This window comes from Rousettus aegyptiacus, unplaced genomic scaffold (assembly GCF_014176215.1).
Source record: "Rousettus aegyptiacus isolate mRouAeg1 unplaced genomic scaffold, mRouAeg1.p scaffold_m13_p_14, whole genome shotgun sequence".
Taxonomy (NCBI): domain Eukaryota; kingdom Metazoa; phylum Chordata; class Mammalia; order Chiroptera; family Pteropodidae; genus Rousettus; species Rousettus aegyptiacus.
In genome coordinates, this window is record NW_023416289.1 from 26,993,993 (window position 1) to 27,017,369 (window position 23,377).

At 38.9% G+C, this 23,377-nt stretch overlaps 1 protein-coding gene across 2 annotated transcripts in view; it reads left to right on the top strand.

Moving 5' to 3' along the window:
* Positions 1-23,377, top strand: part of USP10 (ubiquitin specific peptidase 10) — a 58,118-nt gene that overhangs the window by 29,013 nt on the left and 5,728 nt on the right. For both annotated transcript variants that reach the window (XM_016165919.2, XM_016165918.2), the window contains 9 exons: positions 3,596-4,639; positions 13,906-13,997; positions 14,537-14,646; positions 15,048-15,103; positions 15,329-15,432; positions 16,354-16,453; positions 17,144-17,321; positions 19,897-20,062; positions 23,082-23,226. In XM_016165919.2, coding sequence (XP_016021405.2) covers positions 3,596-4,639; positions 13,906-13,997; positions 14,537-14,646; positions 15,048-15,103; positions 15,329-15,432; positions 16,354-16,453; positions 17,144-17,321; positions 19,897-20,062; positions 23,082-23,226 — 1,995 coding nt within the window. The remainder of the gene's footprint in view (positions 1-3,595; positions 4,640-13,905; positions 13,998-14,536; positions 14,647-15,047; positions 15,104-15,328; positions 15,433-16,353; positions 16,454-17,143; positions 17,322-19,896; positions 20,063-23,081; positions 23,227-23,377) is intronic.

The following is a 23,377-nucleotide window of genomic DNA, read 5'->3' on the forward strand; positions in this document are numbered from 1 at the left end:
GACACTGTTACTGACAGCTTAAATAAAGACTCCTTTTCTCTGAGACGTTTTCTGTTCTCCTGTGTTTCTGTTACTTTGTTTTCTTACAGTGCATATCCTACTGTGCAAAACACATCCTACAGGGGAGCAAAATTTGCCACCCCAAAATATGCCACTTTGGCATGTTGATTTTTTTAAATTAAAGTTACTTGAGAAAAGCCAGTGCTGGAAGGGCACTCTGATCCTCTTCTCTGTGTCCCTGAAAGCAGTAAATAAATCTCCCATGTGAAAGGGACCCTCCCTGCACCAGGAGGTAGAGAGATCCTTATTGGCATAGATAGAAATTTTGGTCTATGGCCATGCCATCCTGAATGTGCCAGATTTTGGCTGCTCTTGGAAACTAAACAAGGTTGGGGCCTGGTTAGTACTTGGATGAGAGAACACCTAGAAAGACCAGGTGCTGTAGGTGTGAAAGAAAAAATTCTGGGCCGAGATGGCTGTGTAAACAAACTGCTTAGTTTCTTCACTAATTAGTGAAGCAAAGTGTAAGAGCTACCCATTTTGGTCATTTCTTGAGATCTCTATACATAAGTAATTAAACTTGATTTGTCTCCTCTTAATCTTTCAATTTACTTCTTAAACCAGCCAGAAGAACCTAGGAGGGTAGAAGGAAAATTTTTTCCTCCGTGACACTCCTCTTTAGATGGAGTTCAACTGTAGGTGGCAGGGACCATAATTCTTCATTTCTGTGTGTTTAGCATCTCCAAGTATAGTATCTGGAATGTTATAAATGCTCAATACGTTTTTGGATTAATGACTTAGAATGATTTATTGCATCTCGCACCACAATCAGCTACAGCAAGCTCTTTCGCAGGGGCTCCTCATCACAGTGAGCCTTTTTATACCTCTGCCTTTCTAAGTCAGTCCCTAAAGCTTGAAATAGCTTATGTCCCCCCACTCCCCCGCCGATCTACCTATCTGTCCACTTACACTGAGCTCTGTGTAGCTTCTGATTAAATTGATTGCTTTGTTCTGTGTCTGGAAGCATTTTTTTGGTGAGCTGTTGATCCTTATCTTTCCCTCCCTCTGCATTGTCATCTTTGGTCCACAGTGTTTGTCTCCTTAGTAAATGGAAATCCCTGAGGCAGTGACCTTGCCTTACTACCTCTGTATACTACCCCCCACCCCAAGCACTTTGCACATAGCATTTAATCCACTGCTCAGTTAATTGGAGAAACCAGCTGAGGAAGAGACATAAGCAGTAGCTCTCAACAGTAATAGGCATGAGAATCTCCTGGGTATCTGTGAACTTTTCAGACTCTGGGACCTCACGCAGGCACAAGACCATTGTACTGTGAGTGCTGCAGTGAGCAGACTTTAAGAAATGCTGTATGAGGATATAGTTGTTTTATTTGAGCTGTTTTCCTTTTCCCAACAAACCCACTGCCTGTCTGACCTAAGCGTTGAGTACCCCATGTATTGATTAGGTTGTTTAAAGCAGGAGTCCCCAACCCCTGGGTTGTGGACTGGTAGTGGTCGGTGGTCTGTTAGGTACCACGCCACACAGCAGGAGGTAAGCGACTGGCTAGTGAGTGAACCTTCATCTGTATTTGCAGCTGCTCCCCAGCGCTAGTAGCATCACTGCCTCAGCTCCACCCCAGATCATCAGGTATTAGGTTCTCATAGGAGCACGGACCCCTGGTGCCAGAAAGGCTAGGGACTTCTGGTTTAAAGCATGAGTTTGTAGAACTTCCACCAGTGTTACCGCTTGACAGACTGGGCTTTGTCCTGACCTCTCTGCCTTGCAGTGCAGTGTGCATGTATGTTCATGATAGGTGTTCCTGTATGAGAAGAGGTACTGTCCTGGGTAGGAATCTGCCTTACAGTGATAATGATCAGATGCTGTACTGGGTAAATATTTTGATAATACCTGTAGCATATTGTAATGGTTCCATTTATGTCACATCACATTCTAGAATGTTTTATGATATAAGATTAAGAATTGTGATGTGGAAGACACTATATCTACTGGAAATAATCAAAATCTTGAGCAAGCTGCATGTGACAGTGCATACTCATTTTTAATGTGAATTCACAGTGTAGCCTCCATGTGCAGAGAAAGTGTTCTTCATTCACTTCTCGAGGTATTTTCATTTGAATCCACGTAGGAGCACTGCACCTTTAAAACATCGTGGAGTAGCTGATGCCTGGAAGCAAAGTGGACAGTTCACTTTTAGGTGTAATAGTAGAGAAATTAACTTCTCTTTGGTGATTATTTTCAAAATAAGGAAACAAAAGATTGGTGCTTGATGGCCAAAGGATTCAAGTTGTCGTATTGGTGGCCTTATATGTAAACTTGCTGTTAGGTGTAATTATTATCAGTTTTCCTTTTTCAGGAACCTTTGTTATTGTGCAGGTGTCTCTCACTACCTCCCCCAACTCCAAGGGGGTGTTTTTATCAAAAGAAATGAAAAAAATAGTAGACTAGGCCCCTGCCCATCCCTAACTTATATATAACTGATCTCTTTCTGGGGCTCTTTTTTCTTTCTATGGAAAGACTTCCAAGGTAAAATATATTCAGTTCTCTGTAATAGAAAATGATTGTTCTGGTATTATGATTTTTTTTCTTAAAATACATACCTTGAAAAAAGTTGTCTTCTTATGCTAGACTTGGAGAAATCTTCAGTTATGCACTAAAAATGAATTATAATACATGTGTTCTTTTCCTTCAAAATTTATAATTATTTTATCAGATGCAAGATAATATTTATGCTTGTGTCCCTTCAAAAGATAGTTGATTTTAAAATTCGATCTAATTTCAGAGATGTGAACTAAGAAAAAGTACATCAGAATGGATGCAATATGTCAATTGTTGTCACTTGAAAGAGGAAGTATTAAAATGTTCCAAAGAGATTTTTAAAAATTAGTGGTCTGGACTTCATCTTTTGGTATTTTGGGAAATACCTTTACCATCCATAGAGTTAATTTAGTAAGAATTCATATAGTGGACAGTTATGTGCAATTATGCAAGGCTATTTTCAGACTTCAGTTAAGGTTGTCAGTGGAATTCAGGAGATGGATAATTCAAAAAAGTACTTCTGAAGTATACTTTTATAGAGAGGATTAGTCCTTGGTGTAATTTATACTTTTTTGAGTTATTAAATTATACTAACTAGATAAGCAATATATATATATATACACACACACACACACACATACGTACATACATATACATATATATATATATATATATATACATGTATATATGTATATATATATAGCAATGAGTTTAAGTCCCTAAGGTTATTGTGATTTTCTTTTAATCATCTAAAAAACTTATACCCAATTCTCGGATATAGAGTAAGCTAGTAAAGTCTCTTTTAGCTACCATGAGAGTAGAAGATACAGGCCTCTGCTTTTCGTATTCTCAAATTAAATATAATTTTATAGTTATTATATGTTTTCAGCAACTTAGCACAGAAATGAAATGTCATAGCTTTGTTAATTAGGAGGAGACTTTAAGATTTTGGTTTTCAAAAATAATTATTATTGATACTTTTATATAACTGTGTTCTTAACTAATGGGATATTTACTGATTGTTTTCTTTCTAAACAGGACAAGAATATCAGAGAATCGAGTTTGGTGTTAATGAAGTAATTGAACCCAATGACACTTTGCAGAGAACTCCCAACTACAGTATTTCAAGCACATTGAATCCACAGGCCCCTGAATTTATTCTTAGTTGCACAGCTTCCAAAAAGTCCCCCGACGACATAGATAAAGAAGTGAACTACAGCTCTGTTGACTGCCAGTACCCAGGCCCTGACCTTGCTCTAGATGGCAGTTCTAACGCGGAGGTGGAGGTTTTGGAAAATGATGGTGTCTCGGGTGGTCTTGGACAAAGAGAGCGTAAAAAGAAGAAAAAACGTCCACCTGGATATTACAGTTACTTGAAAGATGGCAGCGAGGGTAGTATTTCCACGGAAGCCCTGGTCAATGGCCATGGCAACCCAGCAGTCATGAACAGTGTAGGCACCGAGGATGCAGAGTTGATGAGTGATGTACCCCTGCTGGGGATACCCAGGACTTGTAGCAGCAGCCCTCAGGACTCCACGGACTTCGTCAGTGATGCTCTTCATAGTGGTTCTTTCCCTGAAGTCCTGGACAGCAGTGCCAGGACTGCAGGGCAGCCTGAGGGTTGCCCGGGGCCTGACTTTGAACAGTCTTGCCTCCCTGCAGAGGCTGGCAGGGACAACCTGTTGAGGACAGCTGTGGCTCAGCCTTATGTTGGGACAGATACTACTGAAAACCTTGGAGTTGCTAATGGACAAATACTTGAATCCTCGGGTGAGGGCTCAGCTGCCAACGGGGTGGAGTTGCACGCTGTGGAAAGCACGGACTCTGACCCACCTAAAGCCGAGAACATGTCCCCTCCTGCCGACGCCCCAGCCTATGTGGCGGGTGCCGCGCCCGTCAGTCAACCTAAGTCATGGGCCAGTCTTTTCCATGATTCTAAGCCCTTTTCCTCCTCGCCCATGGCTTCTGTGGAAACTAAGTATTCCCCTCCTGCCACATCTCCCCTGGTCTCTGAAAAGCAGGCTGAAGTCAAGGAAGGGCTTGTTCCAGTTTCAGAGGATCCCGTAGCCATAAAGATTGCAGGTATAGTTCAAAAGATACAGGTGAAAAGTGAAGATGGGAGCAGATCTCATCACCTGTTGAGTGAGAAGTTTGAGACAGTCTGGGCTTATGAACTGTGGTGATATGATAGATTGTTACCCAGAGCAATAGTAGATTACCTTTGTTTTAATAGGAATATCTGAAGAATGCCTGTGCCTTAAATGTTACCTACAAGTAAAAATAATATATAAGCAAAACGGGAGGGGGTTGTCATAACTTTATGTTAAGTGAAAAATCTATGTCTGTTACCAGTCCTTTTCTATTGACAAACTACATTTTCATTCCTTGCCTTTTGATCAAGTAATTCTGCTCCATTGTGACTGTATAATGGACTTGTCCTATCTGTTGTTACAGCTGTTGTACACCTTTGGTATGATCATCCCTGATTTGGACTGACTTTGCACTGTTTCTTTTCTATATATCTTAAGATATCAGGAAGCATTTGGGGGTTTTCTTCTTAATGCCTGTTTTGGATTAGGTAAATGAATTTTACTCAGTTTTAGCACACCAAGGGCAGCTCTTGACATAGAAAAACTAACAGTTGGCCCTTAGTTAACATTTTATTTTGAGGTGTTAAGGCTCAAAACTAGAACCAATTTAAAATAAAAATATAAAGCTGTATAATTCGCACTTGTTTTTTAAGTTAAAGCAGGAAGTCAAATAGAGAGAAACGTATGTGTTTATATGTATCTAAGAAACCAAAGCTATTTCTTCAGGGTTTATCATACCAAGAATGATAACTCTCATATTTACCCCATCATCTGAGTTAAAATAAGCTGCCTCATTTAAGCATTCAATGATATTTTCTGATTTAACATTTGGAACACTTGACAGCATTACCAGGATGAAGATGAATGCAATAGCAATCTGCAAAATGTATACCCTTTCATGAATGGTCAGAATTCCATCAAATATGAAACACATTCTTTTGATGGCATTTAGATGACAGCAAGCAATGCTTTTTTTTTTTTTTTTTTTTTTTAAAGTGAGAATTTTATTCCTGAGAATTATTTTGAATACTCTTGATGTCTGGAGTTCTCTTAAAATGAGAAAATAATTGCTAGGCCAATCATCGTTTTGGGGTTCATATACATTTTTAAAAGCCAGCTGATTATTTTAACTTTTAGAATGTATTCATTGCAAGGAAATGCTGTTACAGGCAGCATAAAACTAAGCCTTTGTATAGATGATTAAGTTAGAAGTTTATTTTTAACGTATAATGAAAAATGCATGGTGGATGCTTTTAAAAGTGTGCATTCTAAATTGAAAGTCAAGAGGCATTGCAATTATACTTTTGTTCCTAAAAATTACTTCACAAAGGAAAACCTCTCATTCCTGGGAAATTTTCTCAATCTTAATTTACAATAAAAAAAAAATTTCATTTTATGTTTTAAAACATTCTAGTTATATGGCTTAAAATGTGGTTTGATATGTAGTTTGTTATGTTCTACATATGTTAAAATCTAATTAACCTACTAAAATCTAATGTTAGCATTAACCTGCTTTGTAAAATACTGTGAAATTAGAGGCTTTTAGTTACTTGTGTTAGTGTAGAGCATTGCTATAATCCAAGAAATTATTTTTGAAGAGATACAGTGTGTTTCTCCATGCCCCCCCAGCCCATTATTTTCTTAATCCTATTTTGATTAGGTCAGTTACAAAGATATTTTAATTAAGCAAAAGTTTAGTTCTTTTTAGAATATTTCATTATTCTTTTGAGCCTATTTATTGAACCTTAGAAATGTAGAATGTAGTTGCTGACAGTTTTCAGTATTACTTTCTGTAAAATAATGCAGTGATAATAGTCACACTAAAATAACACTTGGGATCACAAAAAGCTTAGGTAAAGTGTTGTTTGGATTTGTTTCTCTTTGTCATAGTCTCCAACTCAGAGATTTACTTTATAAAGATGATAAAAATATGTTCAGTTTGTTATGTCAGTTCCATTAACACAAACTTCTCTTTAACGGGCATGCTTATTTTAAGCATAGGCCCACTTATTTTAAACAACATTTAACTGTGAAATTCTAGCTCCATTAAAAGATCTGTTGATGTTGGTTATCATAGTATTTGACCTGCATTAGCATTTAACTGGTTCTACTGAGAGAATAATTTTTATGTTTATCATTATACTTAACTAACTTTGGGGAAAGAAAGAGAAGAGAACAGTTCAGACATTGTCAATTATTTTTTGAATTCTTAGAATAATATTAATAACCACAGCCAGTTTTGACCGTAGGTTCATTTATTTTGGATGTCCATCCTTCTGAATCATCTGTCCTGTCACTAAGGCTCTGTTTAATAAATGTCAACTAATATTTGTATAATTACAAGTGAGATACAAATTAGGAAGACAAATCAACTGCAAACCAAAAATAAGAATCACAGGACATTTTTAAGTCAAATACAACCAAGTCTTATAAACTGTTTATTCATCACCTCAATGGGTTCTGCTTTCAACTTCCTGGTGACAGGGCCAACTTCACAGTGTAGATTATATGTCAACATTTTGTTCTATTGACTGTTTCTTTGTAAGCAAAAACTCTGAGAAGGAGATGGAAGGAAAAGGTTCTTAAACTGAAACACTAAATGCTTTCCCCAGCCCCGTAGGAAGTTTGAACCTAAATAAAAGGCTTGCGGAAGCTTGGGGAGGCTTCTGTGTTTCTGTGAGTGGTTTATGTCCATCTTGAGAGGAGATATTTGCCAATTTTGATAGGAATAACTGTGCCAGGAGGCGAGAAAAAAACTTGAAAACTTAGCTTTTATTCGAAGGTGGTCGTAAAACATTAGACCTACCCATATTCAAGAGTGAGTATGACAGATACAAGCAATGTAGAGGTCATCTATGCTGCTGCTCCCTCCATTCGCTCACTAATGGAAAGGTAGCTAGCTATGCATGCGATATTTGAAATTAAACATATCCTTTTAATGAACACTTCTCCTGGGTTTTTAATAAGGAACATTTGTTATATCTCAAACCTAAATTGCATCAAATGCTTTCAAATCACAGAGCTATTTTGTATTTTATGTTTTGCTTTTTAAAATGTTTATCAGTGTATTTTGTTTTAAAGGAGTGTAAATATGGTGGGCAAGGAGAGAGACTAGACCAAGTGCCCAAATAAAATGGGTTAAAAGTCAGTGAAAGAGACTAGGTAAACTAATGTCTTGACAGAGCTAAAAAAAAATTCTATGAGGAAATGGAAGTATCTGGTAATATCATTTATCATGAATTTTAGTCAAAACCTGTTTAATAAATGATTTTGCATACTAGTTTTATACCTAAAAATTGTTGCTGTAGAGAGCAACAAAATCATTACAAGTTGGATCTGCTCAGGAAAATGAATTCCCGTGTCCATATTTATTTGAAATGTAAACAAAAATATAGCCTATTATTGGTCTTTGATTTGGTGGTTTACGAATCATGGTTATACTTCCCCTCCTTGGGAAATGATTTCTCACATATTTTGCATTTTTCTTCAAATTCTTCAAAGTCGCCATGGCGCAGCATGCCCTAAGCCTAAAAGAGGTATAGCACCTGTTTGTAGGAGTCTGTGTTTGTGGACTGAGAGTTCAGTCCATGTCTGATTTGATATGTATATATATATGTCCTTGCTGATATTCAGGTTATGTCTCTATTTTATACAACCAAACTGAGACCTTTCCACTTATAAAATATAAGTTGATCTATAGCCAGCGTATAGTGGTACATTTTGCTCACTTTGCTGTCTTCCACCTGATGAGGCAACCAAGATAGCACATGTTCTTCCGAAGTGATGTAATGAAGAAAAGAAAAACACTTGGAGAATGTTCTGGACAGTTAGGAGGATGACAGAAAAGCAGGTCCACATATCAGAATGTCACTTATGGGCCAGTTATTAAGCGTTAAGAATTAATGAAAGTTCTGTACCTTGTGTTTTCATGAATTTTAAATGGTAATATGACCTCTAAATCCTAATTTTAGGAAAACAAAAATCTGATATGTAAAGTATGTTTAGGAGTAATAGCTTATATTGATGTAAGTGTACAATGCTAATATTGCCACTGAGTTTATCAATCATTTCATTTGAGTGATTTGTGGCAACATGTGAGCTGTGTGTTTCTTAAAATACAGGAAAGGATATCAACCACTCAGTTTTTCTGTTTGTCAACAGATTTCATAAAGTCGAACTTTAATTCAACCAACCATTTAGTGTTTGAGCTGTTACAAAAGTGAAGACATCGATTTCAATTTCACATCTATTATTTGACATAGAGTCATTATAGCATTTTGTGCCGTTCCAACAACATAGTTTTGGGAAGACCCACCAACTCTTTTGTGAAAGGTGGATTGGGAAGGCTTTCTCCCTAAAGTTGGTGTATAATGGATCTGAATAGTAAAATTGTACCAACAGTGATGAATTGAGAAAAGCCATCAGGAGGACAAGTTTGTTATTACTAAAAGAGGTAGAATAGATAACCAACAGAGCTGACTTTGTACCACATATCGGATTTAAAGTTTCAACCTCAGGAAATACCCTGCCTTTTCTTTACAGCTGCCCTTTCCGGTTTTGATTCTTTTCACCCTCATACTTATAGCGCTTATTGGACTTTAGGCTAGGAATAAAATAGTAATGGAAATGGTATTGTTATAAAAGGAACTTAATTAAATAGAGCTGAGAGTTACACGAAGAAAGTAGTCTTCATACTGGCTTGTCTGCAAGTCATGAGTAATTGACTTCTGAATTATAGCAATAGGATTCATTCATTTTAACAAGATTCAGTAATAGTGACAGGTGACTACAGAATGGGCTTTGCACCTGTGCTGTTTTACTAGGAGAAGAGACGTGCACTGACAGAATTTATTAGGAGTTAATGTGTGGCTCATATACACAAAATGTTCGAAACTTAATTTTAAAGTAACATCTCTTGGAGTGCTGAAAATTATTGATTCTCTAAAACCTCTGTAAATTAATATTAGCTCTTTGTTTTCTAATAAGGATTATGGAGCATCTGTAATGAGCTGACATTCTGCTAGGTGTTTTCTATATGTGTGTTATCACATAGCCTCCCCATAGCCATTCATGGTGCAGTCTCTGGAACAGGCGAGGAGTGAAGTCATCTGCGCCAGGGTGCAAAATGAATGAAGTGGCAGAGCCAGGGTGTGAACCCAAGTGTCTGGTTTGTCTTCCTGGAGACTTGCCCTTGTCTGCTTCTGCACAGGGACGTGCCTGGAAGTTTTCTGAAGTATGTGATAGAATGACCTTTAAAGTCCACTGGGTCATTTCTAACAAACTGGAATGGAGTCAACCAGCAACCTTCATCTCCAGATGTTTAATTCATCCCATGTTACTGTTTAATATGTACTTAGAGTTTGCTATCCACTATCTAGGTCAGTGAGTAACCATTGGCCTCAACTTGAGGGTTGTCCGAGGAATAAGATAGGAAAGGAACAGATGGCAGCTCTTATTAGCAGAAAGAGAAGTAATCATTTACAGAGAAGTATGGAGGATGAGGTGAGGAGACTTGATGTAGCCAGTAGGGATGGCACTGTTAGGCTAGGGGCAGAGGGCGCCATGAAGTCCTCTTACCCTGGACGGAGACTCGGCTGAGCGTTAGCAGTGTGAGGGCATCATCTTTAAGGAGCATCCTATCTAGGGGAAAGAGCTACAGCTAATACAACGTAGACAGTCATGGTGTCTGTTGCCATGGAGATGCAGTGTACAACTCTCAGATGCCTTCAGGGAAGAGTTTCCAGTCAATTTTACCTTGAGAGTAGTGTTCAGGATCATCGGAAGATACAACAGAAATGATACTGTATTTTAGCTTACGGCAAACTTCTCACTGTAGAGAAATTTTTTAGAATAACAGAATAATCATTAAGGAAACTAGATTTGTTCAGTGTTTCTATTTTCTAAGTCTGCAAAGACTTGTTAATCTACCTTTATGAATATTGTACTGGAAGGCTTTTTCAAAGAATGTTAAAGAATTGAAGCTAGTTTTGTATATTCACTAATAAAGGTACTACGTGTCCTTTTGTTCCACATTATGTTTCAGAGTTTTTGCCTTTTTAATTTTGTAGGTATATGTCTACTTGGAATGTTCTGTTACTTGCAGTTATTGAATAAACCACTAGATGATGCTAAGAGACTTGAACTTAATACTGTGGAAGATCAACAGTGAAACTGCTTTTTACTTGCCTGCTCCATAAAATAAGCAAACCAACAGTAATGGCCAGAAGCTGGCATTGATTCGAGGGAAGAGTGATGTAGAAACTAAAGATTTCTACATCATGAACAAATACATGCTGTTTCCCAACCGAACGTTGGAAAGAGGTTACCTAATAGCCCTTTTTAAGTTGGATTTCTCTTGATTCCATAGGTTTTTAATGTTTTATCTTCTACGTGTGCAGACTATTCTGGGCAGTTAAGAATGTAAGAGAAGATGCTCTTTCCAGTGGAGCTTAGAGCAGTTCTTGATGTTTTTGTACTTCCTTTTGAGAGTAGAGTTAGCCTTGTCAAACATGGTTTTTTCCTGTGTTTAAGAAGATATTAAAGTACTTTTGACTATTTTTAAACATTTTTTTTGTCTGTTAAAACAGTTGACGTGGAAGGGAAGTTTCAGAGAGGTCTTGTGTGCCTGACCTTGGTCTTTTTTTTTTTCTTCCATTTTTTTCCAATGTCTGTTGAACAGAAGGTAATGACATCAAGCTCCTCCCTGCTTCCCCCTTGGGCCTTCACTCCACCCCCAACCCTAGAAGACTTTGCTTCCCATGCCCTTGAGGCCCTGGAACCTGCTTCTACCCGCATTACTAATTCAAACTGCCCTGTTTTTCTACATCACTGTTAACAGGTTCTTCTTGACCTGTCACTTAGACGTGGTGCTGCTTTGGGTTCTGCTGAACATTGTTCTTCCTCTGTGTATTATTGGAATGTACAGTTCTAGCCCTGAGCTGCAGGATCTGTGTTAAGCATAGATATGTTACTTGCTGGTCTGTGGGTATGAGTGTGCTATTTACTGGTGTCATCCGGGTACCTCTTATCAGCATCTCTGGAAGGTAAACTCATTGTCTCACCACCGCTGCACAGAACAAAAAATAACCCACTCATCCTGTTGTATTCTTTGTGTAGAAAGTGCCTTTACCCTGGCCAGAGACCTTCTTCTGGTGTCAGCTGCCATTTGTTGTCATCAGCCCCTGGCCACCCAGGGTTTCTCCAGTCCTTGGATTGGACTGGGCGTCCCCTTCACTGACCCCTTTCAGCTTTGCCCGCCCTGTGTTGTCCCTTCACTGCTTCCAAGCTCTTCTGCAGCAGGGCCACCTCTTAGTCATCTCTATGCCTCCAGGAGCTGGTTGGCGTCCAGGCAAAGTTCTGCAAATGGCAGCATGTCGTTTAATAGGGGTCCCTGTGTTAGGAAGGCAGTTGATTTTGAGTCCTATGGTTACGTAAAAGCTTAATTGTTTTTAAATATAAAATTGCTTTGGCAATGATTCACAGGTGTCATGCTGGAGTGTTCATTTTATTTGAAAATGCACAGGTTTTTAATAGAATAATTATACTAAATAATTGCCATTCTGTGGGACACATTGGAAATTATGGACTAGCATGATAATATGGCCCAAAGACAGATGTAAAAATCTGTTTTAAGTAGATCTTAAATTAAGCCTGTGAGGAAAAGACCCAGGTTCATGTGTCAGCTCAGTTACGTGACTTAAATGAATTACCTAACCCACCTGGACCTCAATTTTCTCACCTGTGAAATGGGGATGATATTGGTTTCTCTTTGACAGGGTTGTTAGAATGATTATGAGTAATACAGCTTACACTCCTAGCACAGTGTCTACCACATGACCGGTATCATCTGTGCTGAGTGTAATCACATGGAGGCTATGGTTCATTTCTGTAACTGACCTATTACTCATGCAAGCCCAGTACTGTACGCACCCTGTAGTAAGAGGCAAGGGGAGTTTCACAAATTTAGTCTAGTTGACAGATTCTGTTGCATTCTCTTGAGTCTGTAATGTTTTACTTTTTATAAATGGGATCATTATTTCCTGAGTTTCCTCAATTAGAAGAGGGCATTTACTCTTCTTACGTGTGTGTGTGTGTGTGTGTGTGTGTGTGTGTTGACATGAGAATTTTGCAAATTAATTCCTTGATGTAATGCGTAAGTCTGGGACTTACCAGTCAACTGTGTTTTAGAAAAGAGACATTCATTTGATGCCTTGGATGAATGCTAACATCAAATGCATCTTTCTTTCCTAGTACTCAATTTACAAGTAAAGGGAAGCTGTGTGGTTGGGCCACAGACGTGTTTCAGGCTCCGGCTGTGCTACCTTGTTACTGTGTAATCACAGGCAACTAGTTAACCTTTCTGACCTTCAATTTCCTTATTGGTAAAAGGAGGATAGTGGTGGGTACTCCTAGATTACAAAGAATTAAGTGTAGTCAATTAACATGAAAATTGTAAAGCACTTACAGAAATATAGAATGTGTCCACAAATTGTACCTGTCATTGTTACAAGTTTCATAATGGAATGGGGGAGACCTTGCATTGTTGTAAACTGTTTAAAACGTTTAATTTTTTAAATCAAAGATGGCATTTAGAGCTCTTTTAAGACTCTGAAGAAGAGTGATGTACAAGGATGAAATCTAAGGATAAGAAACTTGTTTGTTTCTAAATGGAATAAGAGAATTCCAGTGTACAAAACAGTCCCTAAACACAGCTTCTAATGCAAATAACAATTTAGTAGGAGGTAGTTGTTCCAAAAAGGAGTATCACTCACTCAACAGTCATCAAGCACCCACTGTGATATGTTGGGTACCGTAGTAGTTGCTGGGGATTCAGACATGAATGAGGCTCTGTACGTGATCACCTTTATAGCTAGGATCTCAGGAACCATGCTATTACCAAGGCATGCCTAGCTGTCAGTTTAAGGGAAAAAGCCTGTATCTTTTAAAACTATAATACTGATACATTGTTTTTTAAGCTTTTTCTGTTTCTTATTAAAATAGCCCTTGTGCTTCCAAGTTATATTCCCAAAGAAAGACAAATGTATCTGTTTTTTGGGGAAATATCTATAAACATTTTTAATCATTAAATAATGTGCATTATGTTGAATGGAATGAAGCTTTAACATTGTGTCTTTTCTTTGGATATGTGCGTTATCGAAGAGGTTTTAAACACTGTCCCAGAGTAGAGCATAAGAATTAACTTCAGTATTATTCACTAGATGTCATTAACTTCTTAAATATGCATCTTCACTCTTTCAGAGTTACTGGAGAATGTAACCCTAATACATAAACCAGTGTCATTGCAACCCCGTGGGCTGATCAATAAAGGAAACTGGTGCTACATTAATGCTGTATCCTTCTCAGATGCTGTCCCCAAGGCTGGCTAACTACTACAGTTTTCTCCTCCTCAGGCACATTTGACACTTAGTTAAGCTTCCACAGGGCAGCTAAACTTTGAATCCAGAAACTTGAGTCCTTAGTCTGCCTACCTTGCTTATAAACATTGTTATTCCTGATCCCCACCCCATCCCACCCCAAAAGATTTGTTGACCTGGTAATTACAGAATCAGGCAAGTTTTCTTCTCATTAGAGTGGTCCCAAATAATTGGGCAGAGTTACCATTTGCAAATGGCAATTTTCATTGATTTGATTACCTTGGTTGAATCAAGTTCCCTGTGTAAACTACTGATTGCAGAGTAAACCTTCATGTGGATGTCACAAGGCAGTTATCCCCATGGTTATTTGGTTTATTCCCTTTTGTGTTTCTATATCTAAGGCATTTAGTGACCTTGGCTTATTTAATCTTACATGCTCTTGTGCTTAATGTGCCTTTTGAAAATTTGAAGTATCTGTTTTATTTCCTTACGCTTCCTTTACTGCCAATATTTAGACACTGCAGGCACTGGTTGCTTGCCCCCCGATGTATCACCTGATGAAGTTCATTCCTCTGTATTCAAAAGTGCAAAGGCCTTGTACGTCAACACCCATGATAGACAGCTTGTAAGTAAGGTGCTTAAAAATGTGTTGGGGTGGGTTTTTCCCCTCTGATAATTGGAATTCAAATCGTTTAGCAAAGTTCTTGATATCCTGCAAATGAGTCCTATAATTCTTTTTCTTTTTAATTTACTGTTTATGAGTATATATGGAACTTAACCAGAAATGGAATTGGAACGTTGTTTATCTGTGTTCTTTAGATTCAGTTGAATATGTTTTAGTGTCACTTAAAATATACCGAAGACTTATATAGAAAAGATTTAAGAACTCACTAGCTATTAAAGCATTAGTTACCTAAAACTTGCTATCTTCATACCAATTAATATTCTACTTAGCCATTAAGGCTCTTTAGTAAAAGTATGTCTTGTTAAGAAATGCACTACTAAACTCTTTCCCCCCATGTTTAGTGTTCGGCTGATGAATGAGTTTACTAATATGCCAGTACCTCCAAAACCCAGACAAGGTGAGTAAAAATGAGGTCTTCTGATGTCATTACATATTGACAGTTAATGACATCAGGTGACTGAATTTAATAAAGTCAGTCTTGTTGGATAAACAATGTCCTTTTAGGTATAGGTTGCTAAACCTATGCTATTTCAGCGTTGGGTGAGGGCGGGAGGGGGTTTTTCTGATTTTGCTTTAAGACTCCATTTTAGTTGTGAAAATCTATGTTCTATTTCCTTTGCAGCTCTTGGGGATAAAATTGTGAGGGATATCCGCCCTGGAGCTGCCTTCGAACCCACATATATTTATAGACTCCTGACAGTCATCAAGTCGAGCCTGTCTGAAAAGGTTTGGGACTATTCTAATGTAGCCAGTATGAAGTGTTTCCCTTTGCTCCGTTTTATACCTTAACTATTCCTTATTCAGTGCTTTAAATGCTTTGATTTGGTGGGTGTGTTCATTAGATCTAGGCTTGTTATGGAGTCAGTTGCTTAGCTGAATTTAAAGAGTATGGTGATAATCATAATCAGAGACAACTCCTGTATCATTTACTGTGCACCAAGTACTGCTGTAAGTTCCTTCCACGTATTAACTTACTTAAATCTGTAAGTAAAGTATGATGATTTTCTTGTTACATTTGAGGAAAGTGAAGTCATTGTTCAAGGTCACACAGCTAGTAAATGGCAGATACTGGCTTTGGAGTCAGCTCCTTGAACCGTTGTACTATGCTGCCTTTCAGGTAGAGGCAGTGGCTGAGCCTGGGGAGATTGGGCAGCCTTTAGAGCAGTTTTGGTTGTCATTATAGTCACATGCCTTAGACCCCCTCGGGTCCTTGATGGATACATGCAGAGCTGCTAAATTCACAACTCCCAGTGTGAATGAGAACCCTGGGTTTGTGCAGCGAGGTGGCCTTAGACGGCTAGTTCATGGTCTTCTATTTTGTTTAAACAAAACAACTTTTAGATAACTTTTATTAATAAAGGTAATATATATTTTCTGTGTAAAATTTCAGAATTACAGAAAACATAATAAAATAAACATCCCCATTAGTGTTATCATGTAGAGCTAAGTGTTTTATCTTCCCCCCTTTTCGCCACGCCCCCATCTCACCTGTCTAAAGAAAAATTCACATGATTTTGGGGGGGAATACTTTACATTAAAATTTGTTGAAAATTTAAGAGAAGGCATAATTTGAATAGGTATTACATTCCCTGCAGGTCTCAGGTAGCAAGCAGTTAAGATTAACGTGATTATATTTGACCTTTTCAGGGTCGACAAGAAGATGCTGAAGAATACTTAGGGTTCATTCTAAATGGACTTCATGAGGAAATGTTAAACCTAAAGAAACTTCTCTCACCAAATAATGAAAGTAGGTCATGCTATATTTGCTACAAAAATGTCTGAGAACGTTTATTCAAGAATTATTTTAAAATAAATATTTATATGCTTATATATTAAGTTGCATTTCCCCCATCAGTAATTTGTTCTTCAAAAATTACTTATTTACTCATTAAGATTAGTTATTTTTATCTTGCCTATTATACATACCATTGAGATTGTTATACTTGGATAAATCAAAATAACTGCTGGATTCTTTAATGTTAACATGTTGTCATTTATTTTTCTACACACACACACAAAGCGTATGTACACAGTTTTCCCGAATGATTCAAAAATAAGTTGCAGATAACAGTTTAGTTTATCTTTAAATGCTAAAGCATGCATCTCCCGAGATAAGAATATTTTTCTACATGACCAGCCTACCTTATCAAATTAAGAAAACTATCTGTAACTAAACAAAAATATCTACTTTCCAGACTGTCTTCCAGTTTCTCTGATTATACCGAGAATGTCTTCTACAGCAGTGTATGCAAGCAGGGATCCAGCAGAGTCACACATGTCGTGTTTGTTCTTAATGTAGAGCACACCCTGATTTTGTTTTTAAAAAACTGTAATTGACAAATCTGAGTAGGCGATGCATGTAGAACTTAAAAAAATTTTTTTTTCTTTTTTTGCTGTTCTTGTAAATAGTAGCCTAAGCAGATTATCTACTTTTCAGAACTTACTATTTCCAATGGACCCAAAAACCACTCACTGAATGAGGAAGAGCAGGAAGAACCAAGCGAAGGAAGTGAGGACGAATGGGAGCAAGTGGGCCCCAGAAATAAGACTTCAGTCACTCGCCAGGCGGACTTCGTTCAGACCCCAATCACTGGCATTTTTGGTGGACACATCAGGTTAATGCTTTTCTGAAATAATTTAGTATTTGCCTTTTTTCAGGGCCTTGCCATTCTGCTAAAGGTATAAGACTTGTCCTAAGAAATCTGGACCTGATGGTATATGCCTTTACACTGCTGTGCCCTCTCTTTGCCTGGACTTCTAATGATTTTCTCGTCAGCCCCCACTGCTTTCACGGTACCCACTGTGACCTTTCTGCAGAGGGCACTGTCCCCTAGGGACTGCCATAGTGAGCTCCTTACTCCCCACCATCAACACTGCAATCCCTCAGTCCAGCTGCTCACAGCTAGGGAGGAAGAGAAAGACTGATTGATTGATTGACATACATGTTTTGTTAAGAGAAGAAATTTGTGTATCTGATTAGAAGAATTTTAGGCCCCGGGACCAAATGAATTAGAAGTTAAGGGAGTGTGGAGGAAGACCTAGGCTGGAGTACCACGGCACCTCCTTTGCCCCATTCCCCTTAAACCAGCTGCTTTTTGCTCATTCACCAAATCCTTTTAAAAGGTTTTATTTATTTACATTAGAGCCATTCAGTACCACCGCGATGTAGAATTCAATAAAACTCATACCATTTCCAGGGAGGTTTACTCACTCAGTCTGAAAGGACCTCATTATAGAACAATTTCCTCTCTGAAGGCCTCTCGGCAGAACCTACCACGGTGGTGTTTTAGTGAGACTCTTAGCCTTCCGTTGCCCCAAATGCTGTGTATCCAAAAGAAATAACACTCTTTAAAGGCACTGAGAGTTAGTTCAGTCTCTTTCTGCTCTAAAACAACTTATATTGAGTACCTTTCCAACAGGCTAATGAAAACTTCACAAGCTAGTCAGTAGTGCTGTAGGACTGGATTTAGAAGCCATTTATGCCACCATGTGACCTTGAACAAGTCATTTCTGTGCCCTTCACTGTGAGCTAGACTCTGAGGGACCCTTTCCATTCTGGAGACTCTTTGTGCCGGCCCGTGGTCATGCGTGCTCTGGGGAGTGCCCAGCCTCCAACCGCTGCTGCTATAACTAGTTTTTGCCAGATATGGTGTCTTGGTTTGGGCTGTGTTGGGAGAGGGAAATAGGGATCCAGGTCTGAGAACAGCAGTGAGAGGAGGCTGAATGTGACCATTAGTCCAGCAGTCTGATGTTAGCATTCTTGGGGTACTTGCTTAGGGATGGGTGAGAAGGATGAGGGAGTAGCCCAAGTGGATGTAAAGAGAGCACCATATTTGTGCATAAGTGGGGAATCAGAATTGCTTGGCCACTGATGGCCAGCATACTCAGAGATTTCACATTTGTCCAAGAATAACCAGTTGGAAAATCTAGAATCTACTTTGGAGAAATTCCTAGGTTAGCCTGAATGGCTCTGCCATAGTCCCTAGCGTCAGCCTCTCTGGGCCCTTTGTGTTGAAATTGGTTGTCATTATTTCTTTTTCAAAAATGGTAAAGGAAAGATGAGGAATTGCTTCTTATAATTTAGGAACATCTTTTTGTATAGCAGTCTTCATTAAGCATGATTCTTTATGCAGACCAGTTGAAAGTTTTCCTTCTAAAATTTACTTTCTTCAAGTGGTTTTCCAGTTTTCCCAGAAAGACCAGCATCTTTCTCTACCTTTTCCCCCTGTAACACTTTTTTTTTTTTTTTTTTTTTTTTTACCAACTTTACTTACTGGCTTTCCCACTATTCCTCTTCAGAACCAATGGCTGTCATCCTAAGCCTTGACGCTCAAAAGGAGCGTGAAGATACTTCCTAAGACCGTGTGGGGAAAGCAACATATGAAAATTAAACCCTAAGTAGAAAAACCTTTAGCTCGCTCTTCATGCATCTGCTCTGTAAAGTCTGGATACCTATCCACACCCGTTTTAGTCCATTTGTAAACTAGGTCACTCAGGCTACAGAAATAGAATTCCTTGTTGAACTCTTGGAATGTTTTCTTGCTGAGGCTAAGTGAGAGATGGGCCGCACACACAATTTTTATTCAGAAAAAAAAACTTAGAGAAAGAAAAATGAAATGAAAAACCAGCTAAGAAAACAAGGCTGCACTGGCACCCTTCTTCTCGAGGGTGGCAGCACTGCTTCCTGGAAGGTTAACTTGTTTTTTATTCTGCTCACCCTGCTCCTCTTCTTTGCAAGTCATTTTTATAGGGGAAAATGCCATTAAAATATTCTGTTTACCTTGAGGTTTCCTCTATTTTATTAGAACAGGCTATGATACTTGGAGAGAATGAAAAGTGTCAGCATTTTGAAGCCAGGTCAAGATAGTCACATTTATTAACTGGCGCATTTAAGTGTAGAGTGGAGGTGAAGGAATTTGGAAGATGAAATATATTTTCTTCCAGAGCACTTGAACTGGGAAAATTATCAACTGGCGGATTTAGTTGCTAGAAATACTTAGGAGGTGGTATTCAGCAGAATTATTTTTAAATTTAGTGTATTTTTGGCTTTTCTGTTCTCTCTGGTTTTCTGAAAGTGATATCGAATAATCTCATTTTCAATGTTTGTTCCTCTTCTCCTGTTGGATAATCTTAAGAGAAAGTGGGTAGGAGTGGTTTCTTAAATTTTTTGTTTTTGTTTTCAATTCTTAGGTCTGTGGTTTACCAGCAGAGTTCAAAAGAATCTGCCACTTTGCAGCCATTTTTCACATTGCAGTTGGATATCCAGTCTGACAAGATACGTACGGTCCAGGATGCACTGGAAAGCTTGGTGGCAAGAGAATCTGTCCAAGGTTATACCACAAAAACCAAACAAGAGGTATATTCATGGTCAATCTCAAACCTTTCTACTGAGGCGCCCTGGTGTGGTGGAAAGAACACAGTTGGGAATGAGGACAAGTGGATTTGAGTTCTGCCTCTTAAATCAGTTACTTAACTTTTTTGGACTGAAAGTTTCCACAGTTTTAGATGAAATGGTTGGAACAGATTAACCATGACAACCCCTTTTAGCTCTGAATCATGTAGCACCAGGTAATGGCTTTGTGGATTATTTATCCTGAGCCACATTTACTTTTCTGGCAATCTAATCATGATACCACAAAATCAATACTACCCCTAACGGAGGCTGAATCGCTAATTTCCATTCCTGATATCATAAAGCACAATTTCATGAGGTTAGTTAGGATCCAAAAGAGATTCATAGCACATCTGGTTTGCGTTTGATTGTAGATCTTCAAGGACGCTGAAATATAGCAAGTAATCGTTTGAGTGCCTGTCACTCTTTGCTTTGATATGAAAAAGACGAAGCCTTTGGGTCTTCCATTCTTCAGGAGTCAAGAGAAGCAGATTATAGCTTTGTGCAGTACGCTCGTCCCCTTAGTCAGGAGAGGTGGACGGTCTGTTCTCTGCGAGCTTATTAATTCCTCTCTGTCCAGATGCGTCAGTGTGTGCTCGTTTCCTGCCCTGCACCTGCTGACATCTTCTCCATTATACACCCTAGATTGCTGCACTGAGTAAAAATGTGTCGGGGAGAGGAATGCAGGCTAGTGATGGACAATGCTTTCTTGAACAGTTTATAGTATTCCTTGATTCAAATAATGTGTAGTGGCTGCAAGGTGAACAAAGAGGCATCCCGGCCTAGAAAATCTGTCAGCTCCTCGCATGGCTGAGCAGGCTCGCCCTCGCCTTGCAGCCTATGCCGCGAGTGAAGACCAGCAAAAGCTAGATGTGGGGACCTTCAGTTCATCTGGAATTTTCTGCTTTGGATTGGTCAGGCCTCCTGGAGGATTTGCAGAAGTTACGCCTAATCCCCCACATACTTTCTGATTGCTTCTTGTGGGCGGTTTTGTTTAAAAAATAAAAGTGGTAGGAGCCAGTGACAGAATCTTGGCAGTTGGCTTTGTGAATAAGCTAAAAAGTGGTGGTGGAACTTAATGGAAGAGAGAGATAATGGATACTTGTTTTAGGGAGGTGGATTTGTCTGGCCAGGTTGTGAACTTGGCTTTGGGGACTGTCCACTTGGCTCATTCTCTGGCAGCCATGAATCCAGAGGTGTACTCGCTGTTTTGGCCTCCGCGCCGCCCTTCCTCCTCTCGCCTCTGAGCCAGCCGCGCGGCCCTGCCCCCTCGTCCTGCCGCCGAGGCTTTCCCCAGGGCCACCAGGAAAGCTTCTTCGTGACGTGTGTGTCTTTCTCTCTTTGCTTCTGCTACAATGAAACTTAGAATTTAGGGAGGCAGTGGAGATGGGGTTGCTAATTGAGGTAGAGGTAGTTGGCCTGTTGTTGGAGAGTATTAAGGAAAGATTTATTCTAGATATTCACATTTGGAGGAAGGATTTAAGAAAGCAATGGCATTTTGGTAGAGCCTTGAGAAGCAAAAGAACAATACTGACTGTTCCAGCTCCGTGATCATGGTGATCATGGTGGTGTGTGGTTATCAGATAAGAATGAGAACGCTCGAAAAGCAGATATTTGAGGAAGGAAGATTTTAGACAGCTTGCGATATCTGTAAAGGGCAAATAACACGTTTTCTGGAATGTGATTTTTTTTTCTTAATTTACTTTTTAAAATACTGAGTTTAATTTTGTTACATTTCTAAGTCAGACTTTTTTTCTGTGGGAACACAGGATAGTCCTTGGGAAAATATGATAATACAAAATATTTACGATACAGAAAAGGTCTGGTTTTGTTGGGCGATAAGAAAGTGTGCCTCAGTTTGTCTAGAAACCCAAAACACATTTAAGAATTTCAGATTAGCCACTTCCTGAGCTGCTTGGATGTTTAAGGTCAGAATCATAGGTCACTAGCACTGAGAAGCACCCCAGAGACACTTTAGCCCAATTCTCTTGATTTATAAGTGAGGAAACTTTAGAGTCATCATCCCCAGTTTGAACTGTCAAGCCGTAGTCACATTTTTCATTCATTCCCGAATTCATTTTGAATATAGAGACACAATGGACATACAGAGAGGTGTGGGGAGGTTTCCACACCTGGGATCTTAGTCTGGGTGGGCGCACGGGCCTAGAGGGGTCTGGAAACGTAATGATCCCAAGCAGCGATGACCACCGAGCTTGCTTTCCAGAAGCCGGATACCCTTAGGATGCCTTTAACTGGATACATATATCGTCCTTCAAAAGCTTTCTTGGCATTTTACATACTACTGTCTTTTGGATTGTTACTTTAACAAATATTTCTACCAGAAGTATTCTCCATGTAAATTCAGGAAGCATCAGAGAGTTTATAAGTACAGAGAACAAGTAGAGGGATTAAGTATTGTTTGTGAAGTTGCATTTTAATTAAAAGCATTCATTAGACCTGTGAAAGGGCATATTTAACTGCTAAAACTGAAACTTATAAAAATAATGGTTAGAATAGTTTTAGGGTTATTTAAAACATCTAACTCAAGAAAAACATTGGCCTCAGTTTTATCAATACTATGAGAGTTATTAAAAAAAGTTAAGTATATGATTCAAGGTACTAAGTTAGGTTGTTATTGGCTGTGTGTGTGTGTGTGTGTGTGTGTGTGTGTGTGTGTTTTGTAGTTATGCAATTTGTCATTAATGCCACAGAGCAAAGCTTCTTAATTTGAGTTCACAGATGGACTCAGGGACCCAAGGGATCCTCTGCCGTGGCTTACAGGGGGTGTATGCATTTTTCTAAGAGAAATGTCGGTGGCTTTCTAAGGATTTCAAAAGATCCCATGACCCACGAAAGATTGAGAAACACCGCCACATATTTTAAGGAGTCAGCTCTCAGGGGAGGCCTCTGAGTGGAAAACTGAGATGGAGTCTGCTGTTTGAAGTAAGGTGGCCAGTGTGTCCTGCTGTGCTTTGTGTCTTAGGTTGAGATCAGCCGAAGAGTGACTCTGGAAAAACTTCCTCCTGTTCTCGTGCTGCACCTAAAACGCTTTGTTTATGAGAAGACTGGTGGATGTCAGAAGCTTATCAAAAATATTGAATATCCTGTGGACTTGGAAATTAGTAAAGGTAATAAATATATAAGTCGGAAACGTTTATTGTGACAGTACTTGTGGAAATCGATGAGCTTGACACATTAGCACGTTTGTAGAATGTCAAAAATGAAGGGGTTTTTCTTTCATGACTTTGTGTTTTAAATTTCTTGACTTTTAATAGACTT